The 24603-nt window shown below is 41.6% G+C and overlaps 1 protein-coding gene and 1 long non-coding RNA gene across 2 annotated transcripts in view; one reads left to right on the forward strand and one right to left on the reverse strand.

The window, feature by feature from the left end:
* GALNTL6 (polypeptide N-acetylgalactosaminyltransferase-like 6) overlaps window positions 1-24603 on the forward strand; it is a 934188-nt gene that overhangs the window by 774827 nt on the left and 134758 nt on the right. Inside the window, exon 5 of the mRNA XM_019534615.1 lies at window positions 23494-23679. Coding sequence (XP_019390160.1) covers window positions 23494-23679 — 186 coding nt within the window. The remainder of the gene's footprint in view (window positions 1-23493; window positions 23680-24603) is intronic.
* Window positions 1791-21775, reverse strand: LOC109309751. Its single transcript, XR_002101030.1, has 3 exons — window positions 21666-21775; window positions 17007-17012; window positions 1791-1801 (listed from the first exon to the last, which is right to left on the reverse strand). It is a non-coding gene; the product is annotated as an uncharacterized LOC109309751 (long non-coding RNA).

Raw genomic sequence — 24603 nt, forward strand, 5'->3', positions numbered from 1 at the left:
GGGGCACAGATGGAAGGATCACCACCTCTTCACCCCAGCTACTGCTGTCAGCTGATAGGAGGAAGGACTGGGGACAGAGCTGGCTGAGTTGCAGTGTACAACAAGTGGGGACCTGCAAAGCAGCCTGGGATGCTGGCTGATAGCAACATGAGTCAGGAGGGCATGTGGCACAGAAGTTTGATAGATTGGTCTAACCTAAATCACTTAAGTCTAATACCACATTGACCCAGGTCTATCTTAGACTGGATTTTTAAACCAGTCTATTTTAAACCAGTTTATGTGTGCTGAACTGTTCTGCTACAGGTTTAGACCAGTTTCTGATCACTTATATAGTCATTATGGGTAATATCTGTACCTGGCCGTGAGGTGGAGCACACCAATGAATGGCTTTAAAAATATTGGGCTTTTTTTTTTAGTTGGTTAGTTGGGGGGGGTTTTGGATACTGAATTAAGCTTTCTGGCATTGTGTTCAGCTCTGACTCAAAATGCTGTTGAATGATTGTGGATTCTGGATCTAAACACATCTTAACATTACTACAGAAAAAATGACTTTGTAGAGGTAAAGAAAGAGGTATGTTGATCCTTTAGAACACTGGAAATGGCAGAAACATTTCTTTGACCCTCTCTCCTCCTGCTTACCCCACTGGTTTGTACAATGAATAATTTCCAACGAAGTACATTCCCATGGCATCTGCCAACTGTAATCATTTCTAAGCAGTGTTACACAAGCATGCTTCAGGATTGTAGGGACTGATAATGATAATACATGTAATTAGCTTTGAAGCCAAAGATAACTCCAGATGTGATGATTCATTGATGGTAATTGTTGTTACAAAAGCATCTTAAATAACTTGTTGAAGATGGCATAGGTTAATGCCCTCCTTTTTCTACTTTAAGAAGAGTGGTCAAGATCATTAAGCCACTTGGATTAGGTCAGATGACAGAATACTCCAACCATAAAGCTTGATTCTGTACCATTTAAAATAAGTGCTGGAATCCTTGCATAATAGTTCCTGGGTTCCATTAGCTCAACTCATAAAGCTGCTCAAATATTATGACAGTTCTTATAAATGCATAATACCTGGCAACCAAATAAAAAGGGTCTTTATTCACTCTTTTTGCCCAGGAACCTTCATTATATAGATTCATGTTTACCATTCTGTCTACTTACATTTTCCAGCCCTATATTCTCTAAGGAGCAATATCATCTGAGCATTTAAATAAGCAGAGTAAGTAGAGAAACTTCTTTCCTGCATATATTTTTCAAGCAATTTAAAGATCTCAGAATTATGCTCTCTGCAAGCATTCTCACCATCATTCTCATATTTGGACATGCAGATTCCTGTGCTGTTACTCCAATGTATTAATGATTAAATCAAGAGGTAGGCCACCTTTTGGCTAGGGGCAGAAGTTACAAATAACCTGGTACAAGTGATCAGAAACTAGTTTAAACTTGTAACAGAACAGAAGTTCAGTAAATATAAGCCAGTTCCAAAATGGCTGAAACTGGTTTAAGATAAACCTGGTTGAATGTAATATCAGACTTAAGTGATTTGGGTAAAACCAGTTTATGGAACTTTTGCCCCAAGCCCCTTCCTGGCTCAGGTTAAAACACAGTCTCCCAGCCTCCCAGAATGCTTTCCAGCCCTAGGCTGGACTGTGCTGTCTGCTCCAGAGAGCAGGGCTGGCCCCATCCCTTGCTTCTCTAGCCAGAGTGCTATCACTGCTCCAGCTGGCTGAGAAGTGGGTGAGGGGCTGCAGCTGGGGTCTGCCTGACAGGGACACATCACCATCTGACAGGCTTCACTCTGCCCCACTTCCCCTCTCCCCACTCAAGCTGGGATCCCCCCCTCCCTCCCCCTTCTCATTGGCAGGACCCTAGCCAGCACCCCCTTTTTCCTCAGGGTTCTGGCACCTGGCCATGCCCCCCGCCCCCATGCTAGCTAATGCTGAGAGGTGTCTCGGTGTGTGTCTCCAATTTCACTGGAATGGAGGCAGACAGAAGAGTGTCCACTTAGGGCTTCTGGGAACTAATCAGTAGGGCAGCTGGGAATGTTTCTCAGCCAGCCAGGGCTCCAGCTCTCCCTCCCTACTTCTGGGTTTCTTTGAGGTTTTTTGAGTCTTCTGCTTTCTCTCACTGCTTTTGCCACCCCTGCCTCACACCAAACATCCAGACCTTTGCTGAGCATCTCCAGGACTCTTTATATAGGAATAAATCTTCCCATCACAGTGGGAGAGCATGGAGGGAGGGGGTACATTTGTCTCTCCCGCTGAGGTCTAGAGTTGCATTGCTGTGATTATTAGTAGTAGCAGTGTGTGCATCTGGGATCTCTGTTCAGCTTTTTCATTTCTTGAAAGGGATGAGGCTAGCAGCAAGGCAGCTGTTTTCCAGCTGCATTCTAGCTGTTAAGAGAGAGAGTTTGTGAGTGGGGACCAGCATGGCTGAGCAAGAAGCCAGTGGTTTGCAACTGCTTGTACCCTGCAGGTAAGAAGAGCTTAAACTAATGAGAGACACTTTGGGGGGCTGGGCTTTGTGTTCTGATAAGCTCCCTGCTGATTTGCTTTGAAGGTAGAATGCAGGCATCTCTTACCCTGAAACCTTATATCAAATGAGGTTTCACTAAGCAGTGATTAATGCTGGTGAGGAGTCTAGCAACATTCCCCACCCCCTAAGCAGTGCGCAAGGAAAAATCCAGGCTACAGACTGTGCAGGCAGGGTTGGGGTTTAAACCCCTCCCTAATCATAGCAGCCTGGCCACTGCCTCTTCTCCACCCCTCCACCCCCAGCTCAGCATTGTCGAAGAGACGGGAGGGCTCACTCTAGCACCTCCCATCTTCTGGCCTGAAGCACATGTGCATTTCCTGAATCAAAAGTGAATGTCTATCCACTTGCAAATCAGTTCAAGTGGTGCAGGTTAAACTAGCCTGCATAGATTTAATCAATTTTGGCTCCAGCTTTTTGAATATTTGTACTTGGCCTTCATGACTGCAGGCCAGAAGAGGTCAGAGGTGGGGGTTAAGGGAATGGGGTGCTAGGACCTGCCTGCTACAACCTCTTCTCTCTGCAATGGCAAGAAGAGAGGATCTGCAGCTGAAGCCTCCCTTTGCTGAATGCTGCCAAAGGCACAAGTGCATGGGCCAGATCTAGTGCCATGCAGGCTGTAGGTTGTTGGCTTCTACTTTAGTCTATATGTAATGCTTCTGTCTTCTGATTTGGCCCTCATCTCCTGGCCTGTAGTGAATCAGAATGTGATTACAGAATGAATAAAATGAAAGAATAACATTTAGAATAATAAAGAAAACATTGAAGCACAGGTAATTGGTTTTAAGTAATCTGATCCAGCATTCATAACAATAAACAACATCAGATACAAGAATTTGCAGGTTTGTCAGTTATCCCCTTCCATAAACATTAAGCTCCTTTTTACTACAACAGGCCTTCACCACTCACCTCTGATGTCAGAGGATGGCTATGACAAATTTAATCCCTAACACTATATCTGGAGAAGCAAGGAAGTTATTATCTTTAAAAGTGAAATGAATGGAGTCTCTCTTTCTAATGTTCTGCAAAATGTGAACGAACTGCAAAAGGAACATTTTAGATTATTTAGCAAAACCTTTCTGTCCAGGGTGCAGTTCACATTTGTTCACCATTGTTAATGTGAGGAATTGCTGTTAAGCCATCACTTCATCAGTTATCATTGCAGGGATGAATTGTGCAAAGTAAAAGTTCATGAATCTTTCAGGAAGGTCTTTCTGAAAACAGTCTTCACTCTTCAGTTTCAATGAGAACATTTTCAGGATCTGGATTATACTTAGGGAGAAATTTTCTGTTCTTTAGAACAAGACTTACTGCAACCAGAGGACAAATTGCTCCATAGTTCCCTTGAGCCTCGATTTGTGGAAACAGCAGCTGGAGTTTTCAGCTGCATATTACCTAGTGGACAGATCTGATTCAGCAGCAGGTGTTAATGTAGCAATTAAAGGGAAAATGCAATGTTGAAGGCAAGTTATTTAGATGACTTGAAAAGTAAGGAAATATCAGATACAGTGACTTGGAAGAAATGAAACTCCTTATAGCGTTGGTTCAGTTAATCCTAATGATTCAAATATGAAATGGTTTTGAATGATGGAAGGCTACAATAGTTTTATAAAGAAATGTTTGTTTTAAAGGTGTCATCATAAAGGGCAGTAGAAAACTATACGAGAGACCAAAATCTTGGCTTGGAAGACTCCACCTAATTATTTTTGCTCTGCTCACTTTTTTAGTTTTTATTGAGTAAAGGAGAACCCAATGCTTTAATAGCCAGGTGGTTCACAAACCATTTAATTCACAGGGGGTTGCAAACTGGAGAACGAGCTGTGCCATTGATTGCTGTGGCTTTTAGTTCTCCACTAAGCTGGAGCTCATCATCAGTCCCACGCAAATGATCGGAAAAACAGCATGCTTTGAAATAAAGCTGCAGCAAACAGCTGAAGCATCTCAGGGGTCCTGCACAACATAGCTGTGGCCACATAGACCTTTGGCTAGTTCACAAACTCTCATCTTTGTGAAGGGGAAGAGAGCCTGTGGAGAATCCAGCTGTTATTGTCTTCACAAAATTTAGACAAAGATTTAAGAAATTACTAAGTTTTTTCATCACTTTTGAAAGATAGGCTTTGGGCAAGAGCTGCCAGGCTCAGGAAGGCCTTTGACTTTCCTTCATTTCACATTCTTCCCAATAGCAACTCTTCTCCATTTTCCTGTAGGTAATCACCTAAGAGTGAAAGGGTCAAAAGTAAATTGAGCAAATTACCATGTAATCATATATAATCTTAAGCAATGTAAAATATTTTGCTAAAAAATACTAGCTGTGCTGTAGTCAAATCCCACAATGTTATGCAAATATGATCTTGAGTAGAATAATGTGGAGTATGCATATGTAGAGATTACGCATGAATGCATAATTGATTGACTTATATAGTCTCTGATTTTTAGCGCATGCCTGCCTTGTGTCCTGAAAGAACTGAAATTTTGATTGAGGCTATGAAATAAAATGCAGAGAGAGATTCAAACAGACTGGCAGATTGACATAAGCTGATGGAAAAATAAATTGAAACAAATCACTTTCAATGGAGCATCCTTATTTAGTCTGTTGCAGTTATTCTGCATGGACACATTCTGAACATGTATAGATAGAGGGAGAAATTCATGTTTCATTTGCTTATGCAAATGAATGAACCTGAAGACTTCAAACTGATTTGGTGAAACCTTAAAAACCTGTTATAACAAGGCCAGAAAAGACCACTCAGCCTATTGAGTCTGACCCTAAATACTTTGCTAAACTATTTCCTATCAATATCTGTCTCATTTATTTTTGAATACCTCATGTAGTTAGAATTATATCACCATGAAGACTTAGGAAATCACCGATAGCAAGTTAGATATTCTATGAATATTAGGCCTGTGTGAACAGGCAACTATTCAATTTGGATTCGGCAAATTCAGATTCGTCTGATTTGATTCACAGATCCAGATCGCTTTTCTGATTCAGTTCGGCTTAATCGATTTGGAAAGATTCGGAGATTTGGCCATAGGGTATAATGGGGAATCAGTGAAATATCTATAGCATTGTTGTTTTTTGGATGATTCAGATGAAACTTGCAGGGGTAGTAGCTGCTGCTGAGGGCATGAAGTCTGCCAAGTTTCAAGGTGATAGGTGCAGGGGAACCACTTCAAAACCCTAAAATGTCCTTGAAAAAGACTTGTTTGAAATAAAGATATGTTTTTTATAAAGGATTTTTTCCCTCTGTGTGTGTGTGTGTGTGTGTGTGTGTGTGTGTGTGTGTGTAAAACTCTAGTTTGTGTTCATAAACCTACTCTAGTCTTACAGCACGATACTGCATCTCCACACTAACAAGCTCTGTGTCCCATGGTAAACCATTGTCTGATGAAACAGATAGCACTGGTGTACTGAGGCCACAGTGGTTCTTAGAGGAAAGGTAATATTGACATTGATGGAATAGATGAGGTACTGTCTTGCTGACTTTGTTGTTTTCATAATATTCTGCAGAGCTTTGCTGCAATAACAAATACTTTCTAAAAAACACGGTAGGATTATTGGAATAAGCACTTTTGAAAACTCAATCATATACACCTTCCAAGGAAACTGAAATAGACTTCTAGCTTGCCCAAATATGCTGAGATCCATCCAAAGAAATATTACAGTACAGTGTTCTTATAGAAATGAACAATTTCATCTCCCCAAAAGTGAAATTCTAGGCTGTGTCGAGCCCTAAAATCTTTGCTAGTACGTGAGTTTAACTTGGGCCCTTTCCATTGGCATACATTTCACCCTAATGGACTCTATTCCCATTAAGGGCTATGGAGTTTATTTTAGTAATTCCCATTTTTATATGAATTAACTATGTTCTTTCGCTTTATTTTGAACATTTACAGCTCTTCTTGGCTTGGCAAAACTGGCTCATTACTTGTAAACTCTGTCATCCTTTATTTTAGGATTCACACGTTGCTTGTGTCCCCATTCATTAAGAAACCCAAACCTTTCCCCTCCTCCACAACAAGTGCCACAAATTAATAAGGGAACTCTGGCCTTTGCCATAAAGCCACAAGGCTGCTTTTTCTTCCGTTTTCTCCAAGAGATGTTAGTTTGGCAGAAGTGTGTGTCCTAGACCTAGATACCATCTGCAGATCTTGTACTTAATTCACTCATTATTTATTTTCTCTTCAGACTCTTCCATTGCATTTTTATAGTTTTGTTGTATTCAGTCTTGCCCATTTTATCCTTCATGCTTTACCTAATTTATTTATTTTTCATCTTTTTTTTTCTTACACCTGCTCTTAATCTAAATGTGGACTACGAGCATCCAAAAGTATATTTGATTCATCCATTCAAAATAACTGCATTCAAGAGGATTTAAAATTGAGTGCAATGAGCTCCTTGATCCATAAATATTGTTCCATGTTCCACTGCTATATAAATATTGTAGTAAGAAAACAGTGGTCTCATTTTCAAAGGTGATAAGCACCTGTAACTTCAAGTGAAAATAATGGGAGTTATAAGGGTTTGAGCACTTGAATCATTTAACTATACATTGTATTTTGTTGTTATTGCTCTTGTTTGGTTATTTCATTTTTTAAGGCAATTCCACAATACAGCAACAGTTCTAAAATGGTTGTTGTATGTGTGATCTGTGGGCCACTACTGGTCAGCAGAATATTTCCAGATGATCTGGCCAGAGCTAATAGGTCACAATACCTGTGCTTAAGGCTATTTCTGTAGGCATCCAAATTCTTCATTGCTTATCAGAGATGCCTACGTAGGAGAGAGAGGGGAGCAGAGCATATGAGGGAGAGAGGTAAAAAAGATCAAGTGTAAACTGTAATTTTTTTCCCCCCCAAAAAGGACAAAGCACTTGTCACATTGACAGGTAAAATATGGAAATGCTTTTCTATCATTACTTTTCCATGCAAGAAATTGCTGTAGTTGCTGAAGGGATGTTGGGTGATCACAAATGGGAAGGAAAGATTATCCATGTGATTCTCAATAGTAACGGGAGGTCATGTATAAAGCAATCTGTCTGTTTATATGTGGCTCACGCTATGAAAAAGGTTCACCTAGAGGATATTTTCTGCTTTCAGATTTTCAGGTTTTTTTTAAGTACTTCATGCCACGATACTGGCATGAATCTTGCTCTCCAGTCTGATGACTGAATTGGGCCCCAGGTAAAAGCATAGGACAAAAAAGATACTTTTCCCAGCTTCATCCTATGAAAAGAAAGAAGTTTGTAGAATACTGTTTATCTCAATGTGTCATGCTCTGATATTAAAAACAAAGCTGAAACAATAAGAGACAATGTTGTACAACTGGCAAGCTGAAAAGATTAGATCTTTCAATTAGCATGCTGATAGATCCACAGTCAAACCTCTGTGTAGCTATTAATATGATTGTCACACATGAATATAGATCTAGGCGCATCTCAAGATTATGTCTCTCTCTTAATTTTAGGACAAGTTTCCTCTTGGTAATTTTTAACCTAACCTCAAGTCAGTGAAGCAGTGATGGCACACAAGGAACTGGCTTGAAATCCTATGGTCCCCTAGCCTTGCTGTCTAGCCAGTGTATTTGCTCTTATTCAATATCACAGTTAGAGCCAAGGTTGCCAAGACATTGTATGTGGTACCTCAGAAAATAGGTATCCTCTCATTATCTGATGTGTGCAGGAAGTATGTGATCAAAGGAGAAGCTTGCTGAAATAAAATAGTCCTTAGCACTCTTAAACTTATAACTTACTGGTTTGAAGTCAAGGAGCAGAAGTCAAAATCTTTGAAGTGTATAAGCTGCACTGAAGTTCATCTTCCCTTCTAGCAATACTGTATTCATTTTTGCTGTATCTATTATACACAGCCTCAGTGGCAGATGAAAAGCAGCCCACACTGAACCAAGGTGGTAAGGGTTGTATATTCCAAGGTAGGAATGGTAGACAAAAATGAGGTAGAAGTGTCCCTCCCCGGTAACATCTAACAACAATCCCCAGGGAGGAATAAAAAGACAGGAAATAAGCCTAGGAGGCATGCCAGATCAGGACCTGTGGGATGAGCTGGACAGAGCTGGACTAAGAACTCTTGGAGCAAAGACATGCCTTCCTTGTTACACTTCCCTAATAAAGCAGTGTAACCCTTTGGCCAGGCCTGGGTGGCAGTAGAAGAGGCAGGTTCAAATTTGAGTGGGGTGGTGCAAGGGCTGGGGTGGTTGGGTGGGCTGGCTCAAGCCCCGACCCAGTAAACTGAGAAGATCTACCATACTGAAGGTCCTAAAAGGACAACTTTCTCACTTGCAAGCAATTGTATAACTAATATAACAGTTGATTCAGGGTAAATAAAAATAATTAAGGCTTACCTAAGCTTCCCCTTCCACTAAAATACCCCAATAGTTAAATACCCCAAATAATAAAATACCACAAAGTATCTAACAATACCCCCAAACAACAAATAACATCCTCAAACAATCAAAAGCATTCCAAATAGAAAACTCAGCCCAACCAGCAACACTCCCCTATCCCCACCCCCCAACCCCATTTTTTTCGTGTCAGCTTCTATCTGAGAACTCCCCAGTCTAGGATTTCTACCTTGCCCAGTCCACAGAGGATGGAGATATGAATCCCTCCTGTGCCTCCTACCTCTCCAATGCCTGGCTGGAGATGCTTTCCTGCTGCTCTTCATGCTTCCCCACCACTGCACCAGGGTTGCTGCCACTGCTTCACTTTGGGGAACTTTGCTTTGGGTCTCGACCACTGCTGCTTTAAAGAGTGTTGCCTCCTGCTTTCCACTGGAAATCCTGAGAGCACTGTCTGGATCACCACCACTCCTGCCACTCTAAGAAGTGCCACTTGGGTTCCCACCACCTGGGCTAGGGACAGAAATTACACATAAGTGATTGGAAACAGTTCAATGCTGTAACAGCAGAAGTTCAGTGCACATAAACTGCTTTCAAAATAGATTAAACTGGTTTAAGATAAACTTGGATGGATGTAGTATCAGACTTAACTGATCTAGGTTAAATTGGTTTACTGAACTTCTGTCTCAGATCCCCTCCAGATTCAAGCTAACTTACAGTCCCCCAGCATCCCAGGATGTTTCCGCCATTTCCAGTGTTCTAAAGGATCAATATAATTTTTTCTTTACCTCATTTTTACCCTGTGCTAATTGCTGTAACCTTGCTTAAGTGTATAGTTGGTCATGTGATCAATGGTAGGGGTTCTGAAATTTTATCATCAGTCTCTATTATCCTGCAGCATGCTTGCATTACACCACTTAAAATAAGGTTGGCAGATGCCACTGGAAAGTAGTTCTTTGGACATTTTTGAGTTGTACAAACCAGTGTGGTAAGCAGGAGGAGAGAGAGTCAAAGGAATGTTTTATCCTGCAACCAACCCCCCACCCCCCTTAGCTTGGGCCTAAACTGTCTGCTCCAGCAAAGCAGAGAGGCATGCTTTAGCATCTTTGTCCCCACTGGCTTCTGGCCTGGGCTACCACAGACGTATGTGGCTGCATTTCCGTAATCAAAAGTGAATATCTGTTCACTTGCTTATCAGTTCAATCTACACAGCTTAGATTAACCTGTGAAGATGGAATCAATTCAGCTTCAGCGACTGTCTGCACTTAGCCCTGAGATGCTGGTTCTTTAGCACTGTTTGGTGTTAAGCCACCACTGCTATTCAGGCAGCGCTGCCTGAAGTTGACCACCATTCAAGCTAGTTGCACTGCCACTTGAGATCACTATCGCCACTGCTGAGGGCACCCTAAGATCTCAGCTCTGGCCTCACTTATGAGACCATTTCAGCTGCATCTTACTAGTGAGGATTTTACTGGTGTAAGTAATAATGCCCTCAAAGCGAGGACTCTGCACTGGAGTGTCCCACAGTCTCTGGGCCCTCTCCCTTTTTTCCCTAACACCCTTGGAAATTTCCAGTCCATGGTCAGCTGTCTCCTGGAGCCTGTGCATGCTTTCCAAGTAAAACAAATTGGGGAAGGAGGCCCAGTGACACAAAGATTTGGCCAGTGATGCAAAGATTTAGCTCCCTTTGGCCCCTTATATTTACTTTTTTAAGGCACAACTTGGTGGATGGACACAAACAGACCCTTAACCTTTTAAACCTACATACCTAATGAGGGTATGCAAATTGCAGAACATCTACCATTGGTCACCTAACCAACTATACATTTAAGCAGGGTTACAGCAATTAGCACAGGGCTATAACACATTGCTTTTATGTTTAAGTGCATTCCCTTCTACAACAGCTACTCAAAAATGGTATTCTTGGACAGGAGTATGGTAAGTACATTAAAATGATTTAAAATATTGAAGCCTTTACTTTATATATGTCCTTCTGTTAATAAAGTTATAAGGATCATCCTTCACAATTAAGCTATTTTATCTGTCTGGGGGTACAGATGCATGAACAAGTTAACTGCAAAGAAAGCTAAACCCTTGTTCATCACAGCTACTCTTTGAATACCGGAGTAACTCAATGAAAGTGGGGTAAGCTACCTCCTGTGCTGTGGAACAAAAGCATGCACATAAGTAGTCACAAAAGAATGGCTGATGTGTTGCCAGTTCAGGACCTACCTTCCCTTCCATCACCTTGTTCATGTACATATAACCTGAGATATAAGCAGTCTGTTTCTAAAATGACTCTGTGAATACTTTTCAAGGTCAATGAGATGGTTTCATAGTAGCAATGTGTACTTCCCTTGATCTCTGCTAATCCTTACAACCTTTACTTGTGGAAGCTTTTTAAAAGCCATTTGGAATAGAACAAATTTCAGAGAAGCAAAGGTCAGATCTAGCAAAAGGGTTTGTGGTATTTGGATCTTGGCCCAGACAGTCATTCATATTTGCAAGACTACCTACCAAGAGGGCTGACAAATCCTATTTCCTAAAATGTAGTTAGCCCTAGGAATTTGAAAGAACCTTCCATGCTATTCTTTCTCCTTCTTTAGAGCAAAGGCATTTTAATAAATGTATTTAAAAGTAAAGTTGCCTTTACAGGATAAAAAATAAAAGCAATGGATTATTTTCCTAGTAACTCTCCATTCTTTAACATTATAACAAATGCACAGACTGTAGTCTGGGACAGTGTTCTCAGGAGAAGGGGGAGGTCACATTATAAATAGTTATATAACTATTTAGAAAGTTTTAACTGATCCTCCTCCTATTGCCATCATCAGCAAACTTTTGTTGACTTCTCTGGGAGAAGAACTGGCCCCATTATCTGTGCATAGTAAATTGTTTTAAACTCCAGCTCTTAGCTGTTAATTTAAAATTCAATACGTCTTTCTGCTTCTCAAATCCTCATCCCTAATGAGGGAGCCTGCCAGACTAAACGAGGGTTGGAGAACATCAATGACACTCTAAAACAGTAGTGACAGCTGAGGAGTCTGAATGGACAGGCTGGTTCAGCTGGAAAAAAAACAAAGAAAAAAGGAGATCCTAAAGAGAAAAAAATAACTTGATGTCTCTTTTTCCAAAGCTTGATATACCTGGCAGCTCACTTGTTTTTTCTTTTTTCATAAAAAGAATAAAGCCGATCAGCCATCCATGAAAAACTATGGAATTATCGTTTGATTAACGGCTCATACTGTCATTAGGTGATGCCTAATTATGCATCAGTGTTTGCCTCATTATGCAGTGAAGCAACATCATGGCAGATTAGTTTGTGAATTGTGAAACAGAGTCCTTTTTTGATAGCTATTCCACACACTTTCTCTTCCTCCTCTCAGACAAAGCATTGAACCTTAACAACAGTTTAGCTCTGTAGCAATATCAACTCCCAAATACCCAACCTCCCAGGCAAACTCCTTGCTGCAAATGACCAAAGAGAGATTGCTCGAATTAATCTCAAGCAGCAGATCGCTTTTCTTTATCACAGTTACAGCAGACTTTCATCAGCTGGATATTTCTAGAGACTTTAACCCATTATATTCTATGCCTCTGATACTTTCGCTGGGCTACACTTAACTTCTTTTCTTTTCAATAGAGAAGGGAATGAACAAAACCCTCTTGAGAAATCAGGACAGTGAAAAGTTCAACCAACCCAAAGTAGGTGAGAGGATACAGGACAATATTTCCTGATTGGCTGTTCAGGCAGATAAATAGCAAATACAGGTCCAACTTGGTTAAAATGGAGGAATTAGGTCAGGATATCATAAGAAAGAGTGTATCCTCCCTGAATGGTCACACTGCACAAAACTAAACAAGAAAATGTCTTGGTGTAGCAATATAAAAAAAAGAGAATAGGAGTTTGCAGCAATTAAGTTAACGGGATTGTATGGCTGCAGGAATAAGAGAAATATGCCCAGTATGTCAGAACTTATAATGATGCCTATCCAGCTTTGAGGTGTTGTTTTCAGATGAGAGTGCTATGCTGAAAAAAAATCATTGATTAAGTAAAGAAGCTAAACATGGTATTTAAGTTTATTATAGCCATAAAATATGTGTTTAGTTGTAGTTTAGATTAGTTGGAATAGAAAGGCCCCATCCATTAGGACAGTGGTTGGCAGTGTTTTTTGCCTGGCAGCCCAGAATAACCCAGCTCAGGTCTGAGATTCATAGATTCATAGACAATGAGGGCTCGAAGGGACCTCGCAAGATTGAGTCCAGCCCCCCCTGCCATAGGCAGGAAGTCTGCTGGGGTCAAATGATCCCAGCAAGATAAGCATCCAAATGCCATTTGAATGAGTCCAGAGTAGGTGCTTGCACCACCTCTGGGGAAACTGTTCCAGACCCTGGACACTCAGACCATAAAGAAGTTTTTCTTTATGTCCAGTCTAAATTGGCCTTCCAACAATTTGTGGCTGTTAGACCTTGTTATCCCACGGGGAGCCCTGGTGAACAACTCTTCTCCTAGATCCTGGTGCACACCTCCTATGAATTTATAGGCTGCCACCAACTCCCCCTAGAGCCTTCTCTTCTCCATCCTGCAGTGCCATGACCCTCAGCCTGTCCTCATGAGGCTTGTTCTCTTGGGCTTTGATCATATGTGTCCTCTGGACTCTCTCAAGCTTATCCACATCCCTTCTGAAGTGGTGGGGGCAAAACTGGACACAGTACTCCAGCTGCAGCCTCACTAAGGCTGGAGGTTAACATCCCTGGTTTTGCTTGAGATGCATCGGTGGATGCATGCCAGAGTTTGGTTTGGGATGGCACTAGGACGAGGCTCCTGCCACTGCTGCTTCTTGCTGTTGGACCAGAGCACTGGCAAAATTCTCAGCCGTGGGGTATGCAAAGCAAGCTGCTTTCCAGCTGCCATGAGGGCAAATCCCTCACTGCTGAATGCTGCTGAAATCCCTTGGCTTTGGGCCAGGCTAATCTGAACTACTCATGAAGTATGGTATACATGTGAGGGAAGGATAACAATACTAACCCAAACTAAAATGGGGACGACAGAATATGAACTGCATGACTTCTAAAGGGCAGTTAACCTGTGCTGTTACAGGAATATAAGGTTGCCCAAATTCTACAGTGAACTTTCCGTTCTGGACTTCTGAGGAGTGAAAAAAGAGTAAGCCTGAAGAAAACAGTCCTCAAAATGGCCAATACCTAGTATATAAGCTGATGGTATATTTTGGAAGAACTAAAAATATGTTAAAGATGGTTTCTGGCAAAACACAGAAAATGTCAGCTTACTGAAAGGTATCAAAATCTACAAGACGTTTCACAGAGTCATAAATATGTAAAATTTCCCTTAGCTGACACCTTATTGTCACGGATTGTTTACAATTTTTAACAATTAAAGTTGTCATAATTCAGTTCGGTCATCAGTGTTACCTGGAAAACACAAGGGAAGCATTGTGAGCAATTTACTGCTATCAAGGAAAATCATGCTTTCCCTGTTTTAAGTAAAATAATCGTATGTGGTTGGCTGTGTGACCTAAAATAAACCTCAACAATATACGTTCCTTGGAGACAAGTTATTGTATAAATATCTTTGTATGCAACCTACCTGTTAAGAAGAAAAAAAATGCAGCAAGATTTGTACTCTATGATAATAAAATCCTACTGACAGGTTCATACTGTATAATAATGTCCAGAGAATCATCTATAGTGCAGTCCAAGTAGGTTGTTTCCCGCCCCCCCCATCATGTATTTATCATATTTTATGTACTGGGCCAGATCTTATCCTGAAGTATTGCTTTTTGCCATGCCGCCAGCATAAGGAGTCTTAAAGCCAATGCAGCCTGCCCCAGAAAGATTTCCAATATAGGGGTATCCTCTAGCACCATGGAGTCATTGTAATATGTCGTATTCACTGCCCTGTGGCCGGTATGGGAGGCATGGCCATGAGTAAAAAGCTAATGGATAGATTTTGCTTACGCCCTGCTGATCCCCAGCTGGCATAATGGCCCTGGGGGCTATTAAGAGCCTCTACTAGGTTATGCTATTTAAACAAAAGGACCAGCCAAATCCATAGCAAAAGCAGATTGGCAAAAGTGGTGTAACTGGTGCTGTGCGAGCTGCTTTTGTGTACGGTATAATGCCAAAACCTTAATATACAGGGGAGCAGGGTAGAGTCCCTTCCCTTTGATGTCTGTGGCAAGAACTCCATCTCCTGTTTCAGTATGCCCTAACCACTGCTTAGCTCTGTTCTTCCTGCCCACTTTTTAATTAGGATAATTATTGTATATCTTAATTTCACAGAGAATTTTTGCAGATAATTATTCTTCACCTCATTTTCTAAATTGTTTTGTGGTGTTGCTATAAGCTGCTAAACAGCTTCCTCATTTGGGCTAGAGGTGGCTATATTTCAGACTTTATCATTTTATTATGTGGTGAGCAAAATGATTCCTCTATGTATCAGTAGCTTGTAAAGCAATTTGAAATCTTCCAGATTCTTCTTCAAAAATGTATTTATAAGTTACAACTCCTTTTTCAAAAACAACTAATGTAGCAAATAATAACAGGGAAGTACACACCAAAAAGTAGAGACGAACTTTAAAAAAAGCAAGTGGGGTGAGGGCCTTTCCCAGCAGTTCTCAAAGATTCCCTGAGAATGGACAGAAGCAGGTCTAGCATCATATATTACAAATAGTGTGCTGTAAAGTAATAGTGGCAAATAACAAGATAAATCCATTTTTTCTAAGTATTTCCTTTTGTAACTAGAGGACCCCATCCTGTCTTATGGGCACATTCCTTGCAACAATCATGCCATCAATGAAACAAAAAGCACAGTGAACTGACCCAGACAGTACTTAGGAAGGTTTTTTCATTAGACAGGTGATAGATAAATTTTCAGTGAAGAAGAACTTATGTTCTTGCAACATTTTTAAAGGGTATAAAATACAGTGGATGTGTTGATTTCTGCAAGTATCTAATCATGGCTTATGAAACAGGATTTTAGCTTTTATGTTATTTCATAGAATTTCAAGCCAGAAGGGACCATTAGATTATCTTGTCTGAGTTCCTTTGAATCACAGTCCATTAAGTTTCATCTGGATACTCTATATCAAACCCAAAGACTTGGGTTTGATAGACTAAAGAAATTCAGGCCTCAGGAGACTGTGGTGAAAGCACACAGCAGAAGAGACCAAGGTGTACAATGATGCCACAAAAACAGGGATTTTATTACAACTTGCATCCAGGCAATGATCTGAATTAGCAGACAAAGTGTTGCAGAAGGAGGTACAAAAAATCCCCAGTCTGAGCTGGGGGAAAATTTGTTCCTGACTCCAAATCTAGTAATGACCCCTGTGAGGGATGGTCCCGCCACTATAGCTAAGCAATCTAGAATGAAATATGTGAGTTACTCCGGTCACCTCTTTGCTTCAGGCTCTGCACAACACACTTTGCTTCCTTCAGAGCTCCCATCCACTACACTTCACACTGTGTTTTTGGCCACACCCTGTTCCTGGCCCTTGACTCTTGATTATTCAGTTCCTGGCCTTAGTTAGTCAAGGCCTGACTCCAGCATCTGCCCTGGCCTTGTCTCCTGGCTTCTGGGATCCAGCTATCTACCCCAGGTCTGACATTCTGGCTAATAACGCTCACTGTTGGTCTCATCCTAGTATCCCAGGCCTGCCCAGCCAGTCATCAGGGTCCACAACTAGCCACCCATTAGACCATGCTACCCACACTAACAGTGAACAAAACAAGCTAACCAGGCATCAAGAAGACATACCACCACAGTTCGAATCCAGGCTGTACACTATGGCATCTCTAGCAGTGGTCAGCCTTCAATATACATGGCCATTTGTGCACTGGGGAGGGAGGAGGGGAAGGACAGGACTCCTCCTTGACAGCTGAAGTGTAAGATTTCAAGAGCTACAAGTGTTATGAGAGTGTTGTGGGCAATTTATGCCATCCTGTTCCCCCCAAAGTCCACAAATGAGAGGCATGGACTGAGGCCTCATAGATTTCAAAGCCAAAAGTCACTATGACATACCCACATACACAGGTACTTTCTCCTTGAAGCTGGATTTAAGCATCTCCTTTAAAAAGATTTAAAACTCCAAGCTAAGTTATCTCCAAACCATTGTCTTAATTTGTTCCAGTGCTTAACTGCTATCTAAGGAATTGCATCTTGTTTCAAGGCTGAATTTTTTTCTAACTTCAGCTCCCAGCCCTTGAATCTTCTGTCTTTGTTCAGCAAAGTGCAACAACTCTCTGCCATCACATCCCTTTTGTAAGTATCTATACAAAGTGATCAAGTCACCTCTCAATCTTCTCTTCAGTAAGCTTTTACTTTCCATAGTGTGCAGGTTGCTTTTCTACAATGGGAACATAATCAATTACACAATGTATTGAGCCCTATTATATATACTGGACTCAATCTTTAAGTACCTTGAGGGTCAGCCTTTGCAGAAAAAAAAAGGTGTCCCCTTAAAATATTTTTCTGTCTCCCTCATCCGGGGGTCGGCCAGTTGCTTAACACATCCTAGCGCATAGTAGATAGTAAGGGTGTGTGAAACGGGACCCGTTCAATTCAGATTCAGCCCAAATCAGGGACAGTGATTCAGTTCGTTGGTTCAGATCTCTGTCACTGATTCGATTCAGCCGAATCCAAAGATTCGATGCTGAGTTGGAGAATCAGTGATTCGGCCATAGACACAGCTTTAAACATTTTTTCTACATACCTCCAGGTACCAGGCATGGTTCATGAATACTGCAATGGTGGGGTGGATGGAGTGTCCTACAGGAGTGCGTGAGGGTCCCCCTCCCCCCGCCACATGCTTGGCAGTGAACCTGGAAGTGGACCGAAAGTACCACCACTGAGCGCACTGGGGGCCCCTCCACCCCCACCCCAGCTCAGTGATCAACCACGGAGGGGGGGCCCAGGTGCCCCCCCAGTCCCAGGAAGCACAAGTCACTGAGCCAGAGGGGCACCTGGCAAACCCAGAAGTTGACCGGAAGTGCTTCTGGTTCACTTCTGGGTCTTGCCAAGCACGCTGGGGACTCCCCACCCACTCCCCCCACCCTCCTGTGGAACACTCCATCAGCCCCACCATCTCTGCACAAGATACCTGGTATGTAGAAAAAACATTTAAAGCTGTCTATGTTGGAATTGTCTAATCTTCCCGAATCTCTCTAAATCGATGCGGAGGGTTCCAGTTCCATTCGGACAGATTAAAGGGTCTCCTGGTTCGGTTCAGATTCAGAGATTCCACCACTGAATCGGGGCGAATCTCTGCCGAACCAAAGCGTCGCATAGCCCTAGTAGATAGGCCATAGGACTACTTGAATTTACAGCGACTGTATCCACTTGGATTATTCTTTTGGCACAAAGTCACCAGTGCACCATGCACGTGATCATATCCCCTCCAGCTCCACCCTTGCCTTATAGCTGGGGACCTACCAAATTCACAGCGGAAGTGGGCTTTGCAGTGGCTCCTTTAACCTTGCAGGTTCTCCTACAGGCACCCCCTGCTGACTGGTGGAGGGGCTCCTCTGCTCACTTCTGATCAAAAGGGAGGCAAAAAACATGGTTTTAAATATGGTGTTGTTTTTGTCTCCTGGCTGGTGATCAGCAACAAACTGCAGGGCCACCAGGGCCCCTCAACCAATCAGCTCTGGGGGTGGTGCATGGAGAAACCTGCAACATTAAAGGAGCTGCTGCACAGCCCACTTCCGTAATGAGTTCAGTAGGTCTCTACTTATAGCTCTTCTATGTAGGGAAGGAGCTAATAGCATGTGGTGAAAGACACTAACACAAGTTTTTTGCCACTGTAGAATTACCTGCCTATACATTCATTTTACACATCCAGAGGATGCCAAATCAGTTCAAATTATATTCTTCCAAGTAAAATAAAATCAAAATAGAAGCAGTTTTGATTAAATGCAATTCATCAAAACATTAAGTAATCGATACTCTGTAACTGTCATCTGAGCAGCTGAAGAACACAGCTGATGTACCAGACAAATAGCACTAGGGCAGGAAGTGTGGTAGCAGTGCTTTAGGCAGGAGTTTGGAGCCTGAAGTCAGGTAGATGACAGCAAGCAACCACCTGTGGGGCAAACTAAGGCAGATACAAGAGTCTGATGTATGCTAGATGTACACCTTGCTGGGGTCGTTTGACCCCAGTACTCTTTCCTCCCATGGCAGGGGGTCAGACTAGGTGATCTACTCAGGTCCCTTCTGACCCTAGAAACTATGGAACTATGACAAGCTAAAGCATCTACATAGGCTTTAGCTGCCCCCTCCATATCTTTTCCCTTCCTTTACTTTTTCTGGCATTGTCCTATGTATTGGAGCTATACCAGTCCTAAAGACTAGGAAAGAACATTCTCCATCTAGGTCTCATTAGCTGTGGTATCTTATCTTAAACCTCTTTCTGGGCACCCTTGGAAAGGGATCTTGGTGGAGCAGGTTGCATAAACATAGCAAATCAGTTGACAGGAGCCCCCATACAAAACATACCCATTTTAGCCATCCACCCAAAAGGGAAGATTACATTTTTAAAAAATGAAAAGGAGGAATCATCAATTCAAAGTTTACTTTTTAGGTATTGAATTAAGTAATTTGGTATTCTGCTTGAGCAGACCTTTAATTATTAGGACAAAGCAATTGTCTTAAAGCTGTTCTTTCGGGGGGTAGGGGGGGACACCTCCTTCAGGCTTTAAATGAAGATAAAGAGGGCCACACAAAGGAATTGCAATGGAAAGTTTGTTTATAGACTATCAGTAGAAGAGACATAATGCTGCCCTTTATCATCACTTGTCATACTAGTGACAGCCTATAAAACTCCTGCTCCTGCATGACTCTTTATTTGTCACCTTCTGCGCCAACTCTTGCCCTGGCAGATGCCTGGCATGTATCAGACACATGATTTATTACCTCATTTAATCAGCACTGTGAAGGAAAGAATGATATATTTTCTTTTTAAATTACAAATTAGGCATCTTCTCCCTATTTTTAGTGACAGGAGCACTGACTTTTTTACATCTGAGGTACACCATTTATTGCTCACTGAAGAATTTAAATACTGACTCTCTCTCATGCCTGCCTCTGAAAGTAAAATTTATGTAATATCACAGCATATAAATGAAGCCATCCTACCTCAATGTTTTATTGTCATGGCAAGCTTGCCTGAACCGATTCCATTGGTAATAAATGGCCTGAATGTGTTGTCTCCTGGAGATTTAAAGGCCATTTCATTTCATTTTGCTTTCTGTTTTGCACATCACATTATAATTTCTTTATCAGAAATCATACTTTTGCATAGGCATTGAGGGATGTGTGTTTGTTTGAACAGTAAGCTTACTGGCTTCTCAGCATATATATATATATGTATGATGCAAAGGCTTTCTGAGGAGGTAATATCAACAGCAACCTGTGGGCACTCAGATAAAATTAAACTGAAATGGGTATAGTAAAAACCAGATTTTTCCCCCTTCTCTTTTCCATGTAGAGAAACTCAAGGAGTTCTCTGTGATAGCGGTGTTTATTTTGACATTATGGATGAAAAGTAATTTAAAAAAAACAAAGCTGATAGATATTAGTGATGGAAAACACCAATGAATCTGTCAGCTCAGGAATAGTACCTCATGACTAAAGAAAAGCAAATATAGTGCATATATTAATGAAAAGTGAGAAAATGAAATCTGGTTCTGGGTTGGATTTCCTTCTCCTGAATTTTCTGTATGCTTGCTATACAAGTTGTACTGTAATCTATAGCTTATGGCTTCAGGGCTTCTGGTAGTCTCCTCTGAAGAGGGCAGGAAGAACCTGTTGCTGTCAGTGTATTACTTCATGGCTTGACATCTGTTTTTCTGTGTGGTTAGATTTTGGGGGGAGTTTGGTCCTTGCCTTTTTCTGAGGCACTGAATATTGACCATCACTAAAGATGGGAGTTTGGGCAAGGTTCTCCTATCCATACTGAAAAACTGCTTGAATACTGGTTGGCGGGTCCTATTCACGCATTCCTGATTAAACTAATCGCCAGACTTGGGGCAGGAAGGAGTTTTCCCTTAGGAGCTTTTCTTTCTTCTGATTGGGACAGACAGCTGTGTTTTTCCCCCTTCCTCTCTAGCATGGGGTATTGTTTAATTTTAGGATGTTCTAGACATACTTTACCTAAAAAAAATTCCTTACTCTTTCAGGGCCCCAAGGTATAGTGGCACCCTTGGTCTTTCATGCTCTCTACCTGTGGCACATTTTAGGTTTCTGAGGCTTTTGGAATTTGTACTGAAAAGCTATAAAATATTCTCAAATGCTTGTCCTATATATTAATAAAGCATGAGGATCATAGTTTTGTATTTCCTCTGACCTTTTCAGAGCAACCCATACTTTTATGACCACTTAGACTGTAATGTGTTTTATGTAGGGTCTACCCTTGTAACCAGCTAAACTCTGTGGCTTTCATGAAAATAGATACAGGGCTTCTCCAGGACTTTCAGTCACAGGGGTGCCAATTTATTGAGAACCACACTGCTCCTAATTTTACTATTTGTGTAACCTTAGAATATATAGGGACATTTGATTAGAGGTCATCTGTTGTCCTTTGTCTTATTGTGGCATCAGGATGGCAGGATTGGAGCTTCTGAGCATCCCAAGACATAATATAAGTTTCAAAAGGAAATGCAGAATAGAAGCATTTTTATACTGATTTGAGAACCATTATTACCTGTAACTGGTGATGTCTGTCTTCACCTTCAAAACCATTTTATAACCACTGGCAATGTGTAGGGGATGCACGCGGGTGCATGTGAACCCCTGTGATTGGCTGTGCAGCCCCTGGAAGTGCCAGCCGCGAACTGGAAATGTACTTCCGGTTTCGTCACTGGCTTGGCAATCGGCTGTGGGGGACCCCCTCCCCCGCCATCAGTGATCTGGTGTGCCCCCAGGCTCTGGAGGCACCAGTCGCCCAGTTTTATAATTGACTGCTGAAATTGTTTCCTACTTCTGCTACTGTTGTAGTCAAGTGAGTAGAAAAATTCTCTCAAACAATATTCTGATTTCTCTTCATTTCAAAATCTCAAAATTAAACACACAGTAGCTATAATTATTAATTCTTTAAATTAGTGTAGTCACTGTACCAGCAAGTAGCAAGCTCCTGTAGCTGATGGGACTAGCAGCCATGGCTGCCAGGACTAGCGTACCGTGGCTGCCAGGACCCGGAGTTCCCAGCTGTGGGGCACTATTGGGAGGGAGAGTCCTGGGTGCCATGAGTACTGCTGGGGCTGAGAGTCCCCTCCATTGTGGGATCCCAGGCCTGGCTGCCCATGGTACATCCCAGCAGCTGGGAGCCCCAGCAGCTGAGGGGGGTCCCAGCCACAGGGGCAGACCCTGCTACATGTGCAAATTCAAGATGGATAGAAACCAGCTATAAAAAGTATTTCACATTTTCCAGAAATAACTTTATAGCTGGTTGGGCCTTTTTAAGGCACAGTAGTTAATTTGCACATGTAGGTGGTCTAAATTACTTACACAATTAGCCCGGTAATTGCATGATACAAGTAACTTGTAGAGAAGGCCTTACAGTCAGAAACAAGACAAAGCCAATCCAAAGCCCAGAGTGACCAATGGCACCAAACGGCAAAAAATCTCAAAGGAATCTGCATCACACAGAGACTATCATAATCTTACAAACTCAGTTTCAGAGAGAATTAGTGTGCAGCTAAGAGCTTCAATAAATACAGCATGTCATCAGCTGCTATGCGTTTCTGCCCTCTTTTCCCTGCCAAATAAAGTTATTGCATTTATTCAGAGTAATAATGAACTTGACAAGGCGAGGTGTTTCATCAAAGGCAATGAATTATTTTTCCTCTTGTAGATGTATTAAGGGGGAGGCAAAACTGTGGGTAATTTCATTCCTATTGTTTGTTTTTAATTAGAAGAAAAAAAATGTTCCCAAATGTGCTGTTTTGTGATGCAAACACAGTCAGGCTATACAGACAGAAGAGTATGGAATCTATCAACAGCTGTACATCTGCACCTTAATTTTATTAGCAAGCCAGCCAGCCATTTGCGTCAAGCTGGCGGCCAACTATTGAGATAGCCTGCAAGTTTATTTCACCTCCCAACCTCAGAAACAACTTAGTCCTGCCAATTAAACCGTTCATTTTTAAAAATTGTTTTCTGTGCATCTTTATGTATAATTAATAGAAACAAGAAACCCACTTGGGAAGGACAGCATTTCTAAAACCACATGACAAAAATGTTCATCTGGCCTTGGGCTTCAAGAACCAGAGGGCAGATGAGCATCCTGCAGTTGTTTTGGCCATGATTATATAGTGGATGGCAGCTTGCCAGTAGCAACTGTGCAATAAAAGGTCTAGAATGTCAGTGGCTTCCTCTGTGTGTTAAAACAAAGAACAGTTGTAGTTTATGAACCATCTCAGAAAGGATTCATGGGAGATAATGAAGGACTTGAAACTGTAAAGAATGAAAGGGCACCGAGGGCCTACAGTGACACATGTTGTTCACCTGTTTACCAGCAGATCCATTATTTTAGCTCTCCGTAGTTAATAGCCCCATTTCTTTTCCCCTCCTTTCCAGAACACTTGAAAGAGAAGTTGGAGGAATACATGGCTCGTTTTGCCAAAGTGAGGATTGTGCGCACCAAGAAACGAGAAGGGCTCATTCGTACCAGGCTGCTAGGAGCCTCAATGGCTAAAGGAGAAATCTTGACATTCCTGGATTCCCATTGTGAAGTCAACGTGAATTGGCTGCCTCCCTTGCTTAGTAAGTGTTTGTACATTAATTCACCATTATAGTCAGAACACATAGTAGAAGTGCCAAGAATCACACTTGTGTCCCATAGTAAGATCACTTCACTACACCAGACAGCTGGACTTATTCTGCAGCTGGTGTGTGGCAACTCATATCCTCAGCACAAAGTAAGATTTGCAAACCCTGGCTTATACTACTGAATTTCTTTGGAATAATTTGCCTGAAAATATATGCTGATTATGCAGTAATCAAAGAGGAGAAAGAGTCCATGCTGCTTAATTTTGCAGTCATCTGTGAAATACAGAACTAGTAACAGTTCTGAAGTATAATTCAGATCTACATGAGTTTTTTAATTTGTTCATAACAAATATCAGCATCAAGTTAGATATGTGCCAGAAACCTAAAAGCATTAAGGAATTTTTTATATGCAGGTATTGTAGTTCTTCCTCCCCTTACACATTCCACTAAATCAGCATTTGTTGTAAATGTATCCCAGACCTTGGACTTAAAGCCAATAACAACTGCATTCACAATAGGAAGCTAAGAAAGAATGATTTGCTATCGACTGCTTTGCTGGATTCCAGCTAGAACCAGCAAAGCTCCATTAGTCAAAGAAATGGAAGGAATCAATTGTAGGTAGTCTAGGATTAAAGTCAGGAAACAAGGCCCTCTCCCCTGTATACTCAACTACTCACACAACTCTAACAAAGTTCAGTGCTTCCCTCTTTTCTGTAATAAAGAAAAAAAATTCTACTTAAAATTTAAATCCTACATAAAAGTTTGCAGCAATTTAGAGTTTCATCAATGAGCAGCCATTTCCTGAAGTTTGCTGCTGGGACTGATTTGACAGCAAAATATGCTCATTAAACATATGCAGGCAGCAAAATACTGTTCCTGAAGTATGCCACATAACCCAGAAAGATAATAAGTACTGTC

The sequence above is a fragment of the Crocodylus porosus genome, unplaced genomic scaffold, assembly GCF_001723895.1.
Source record: "Crocodylus porosus isolate Cpor-Errol unplaced genomic scaffold, CroPor_comp1, whole genome shotgun sequence".
Taxonomy (NCBI): Eukaryota; Metazoa; Chordata; order Crocodylia; family Crocodylidae; genus Crocodylus; species Crocodylus porosus.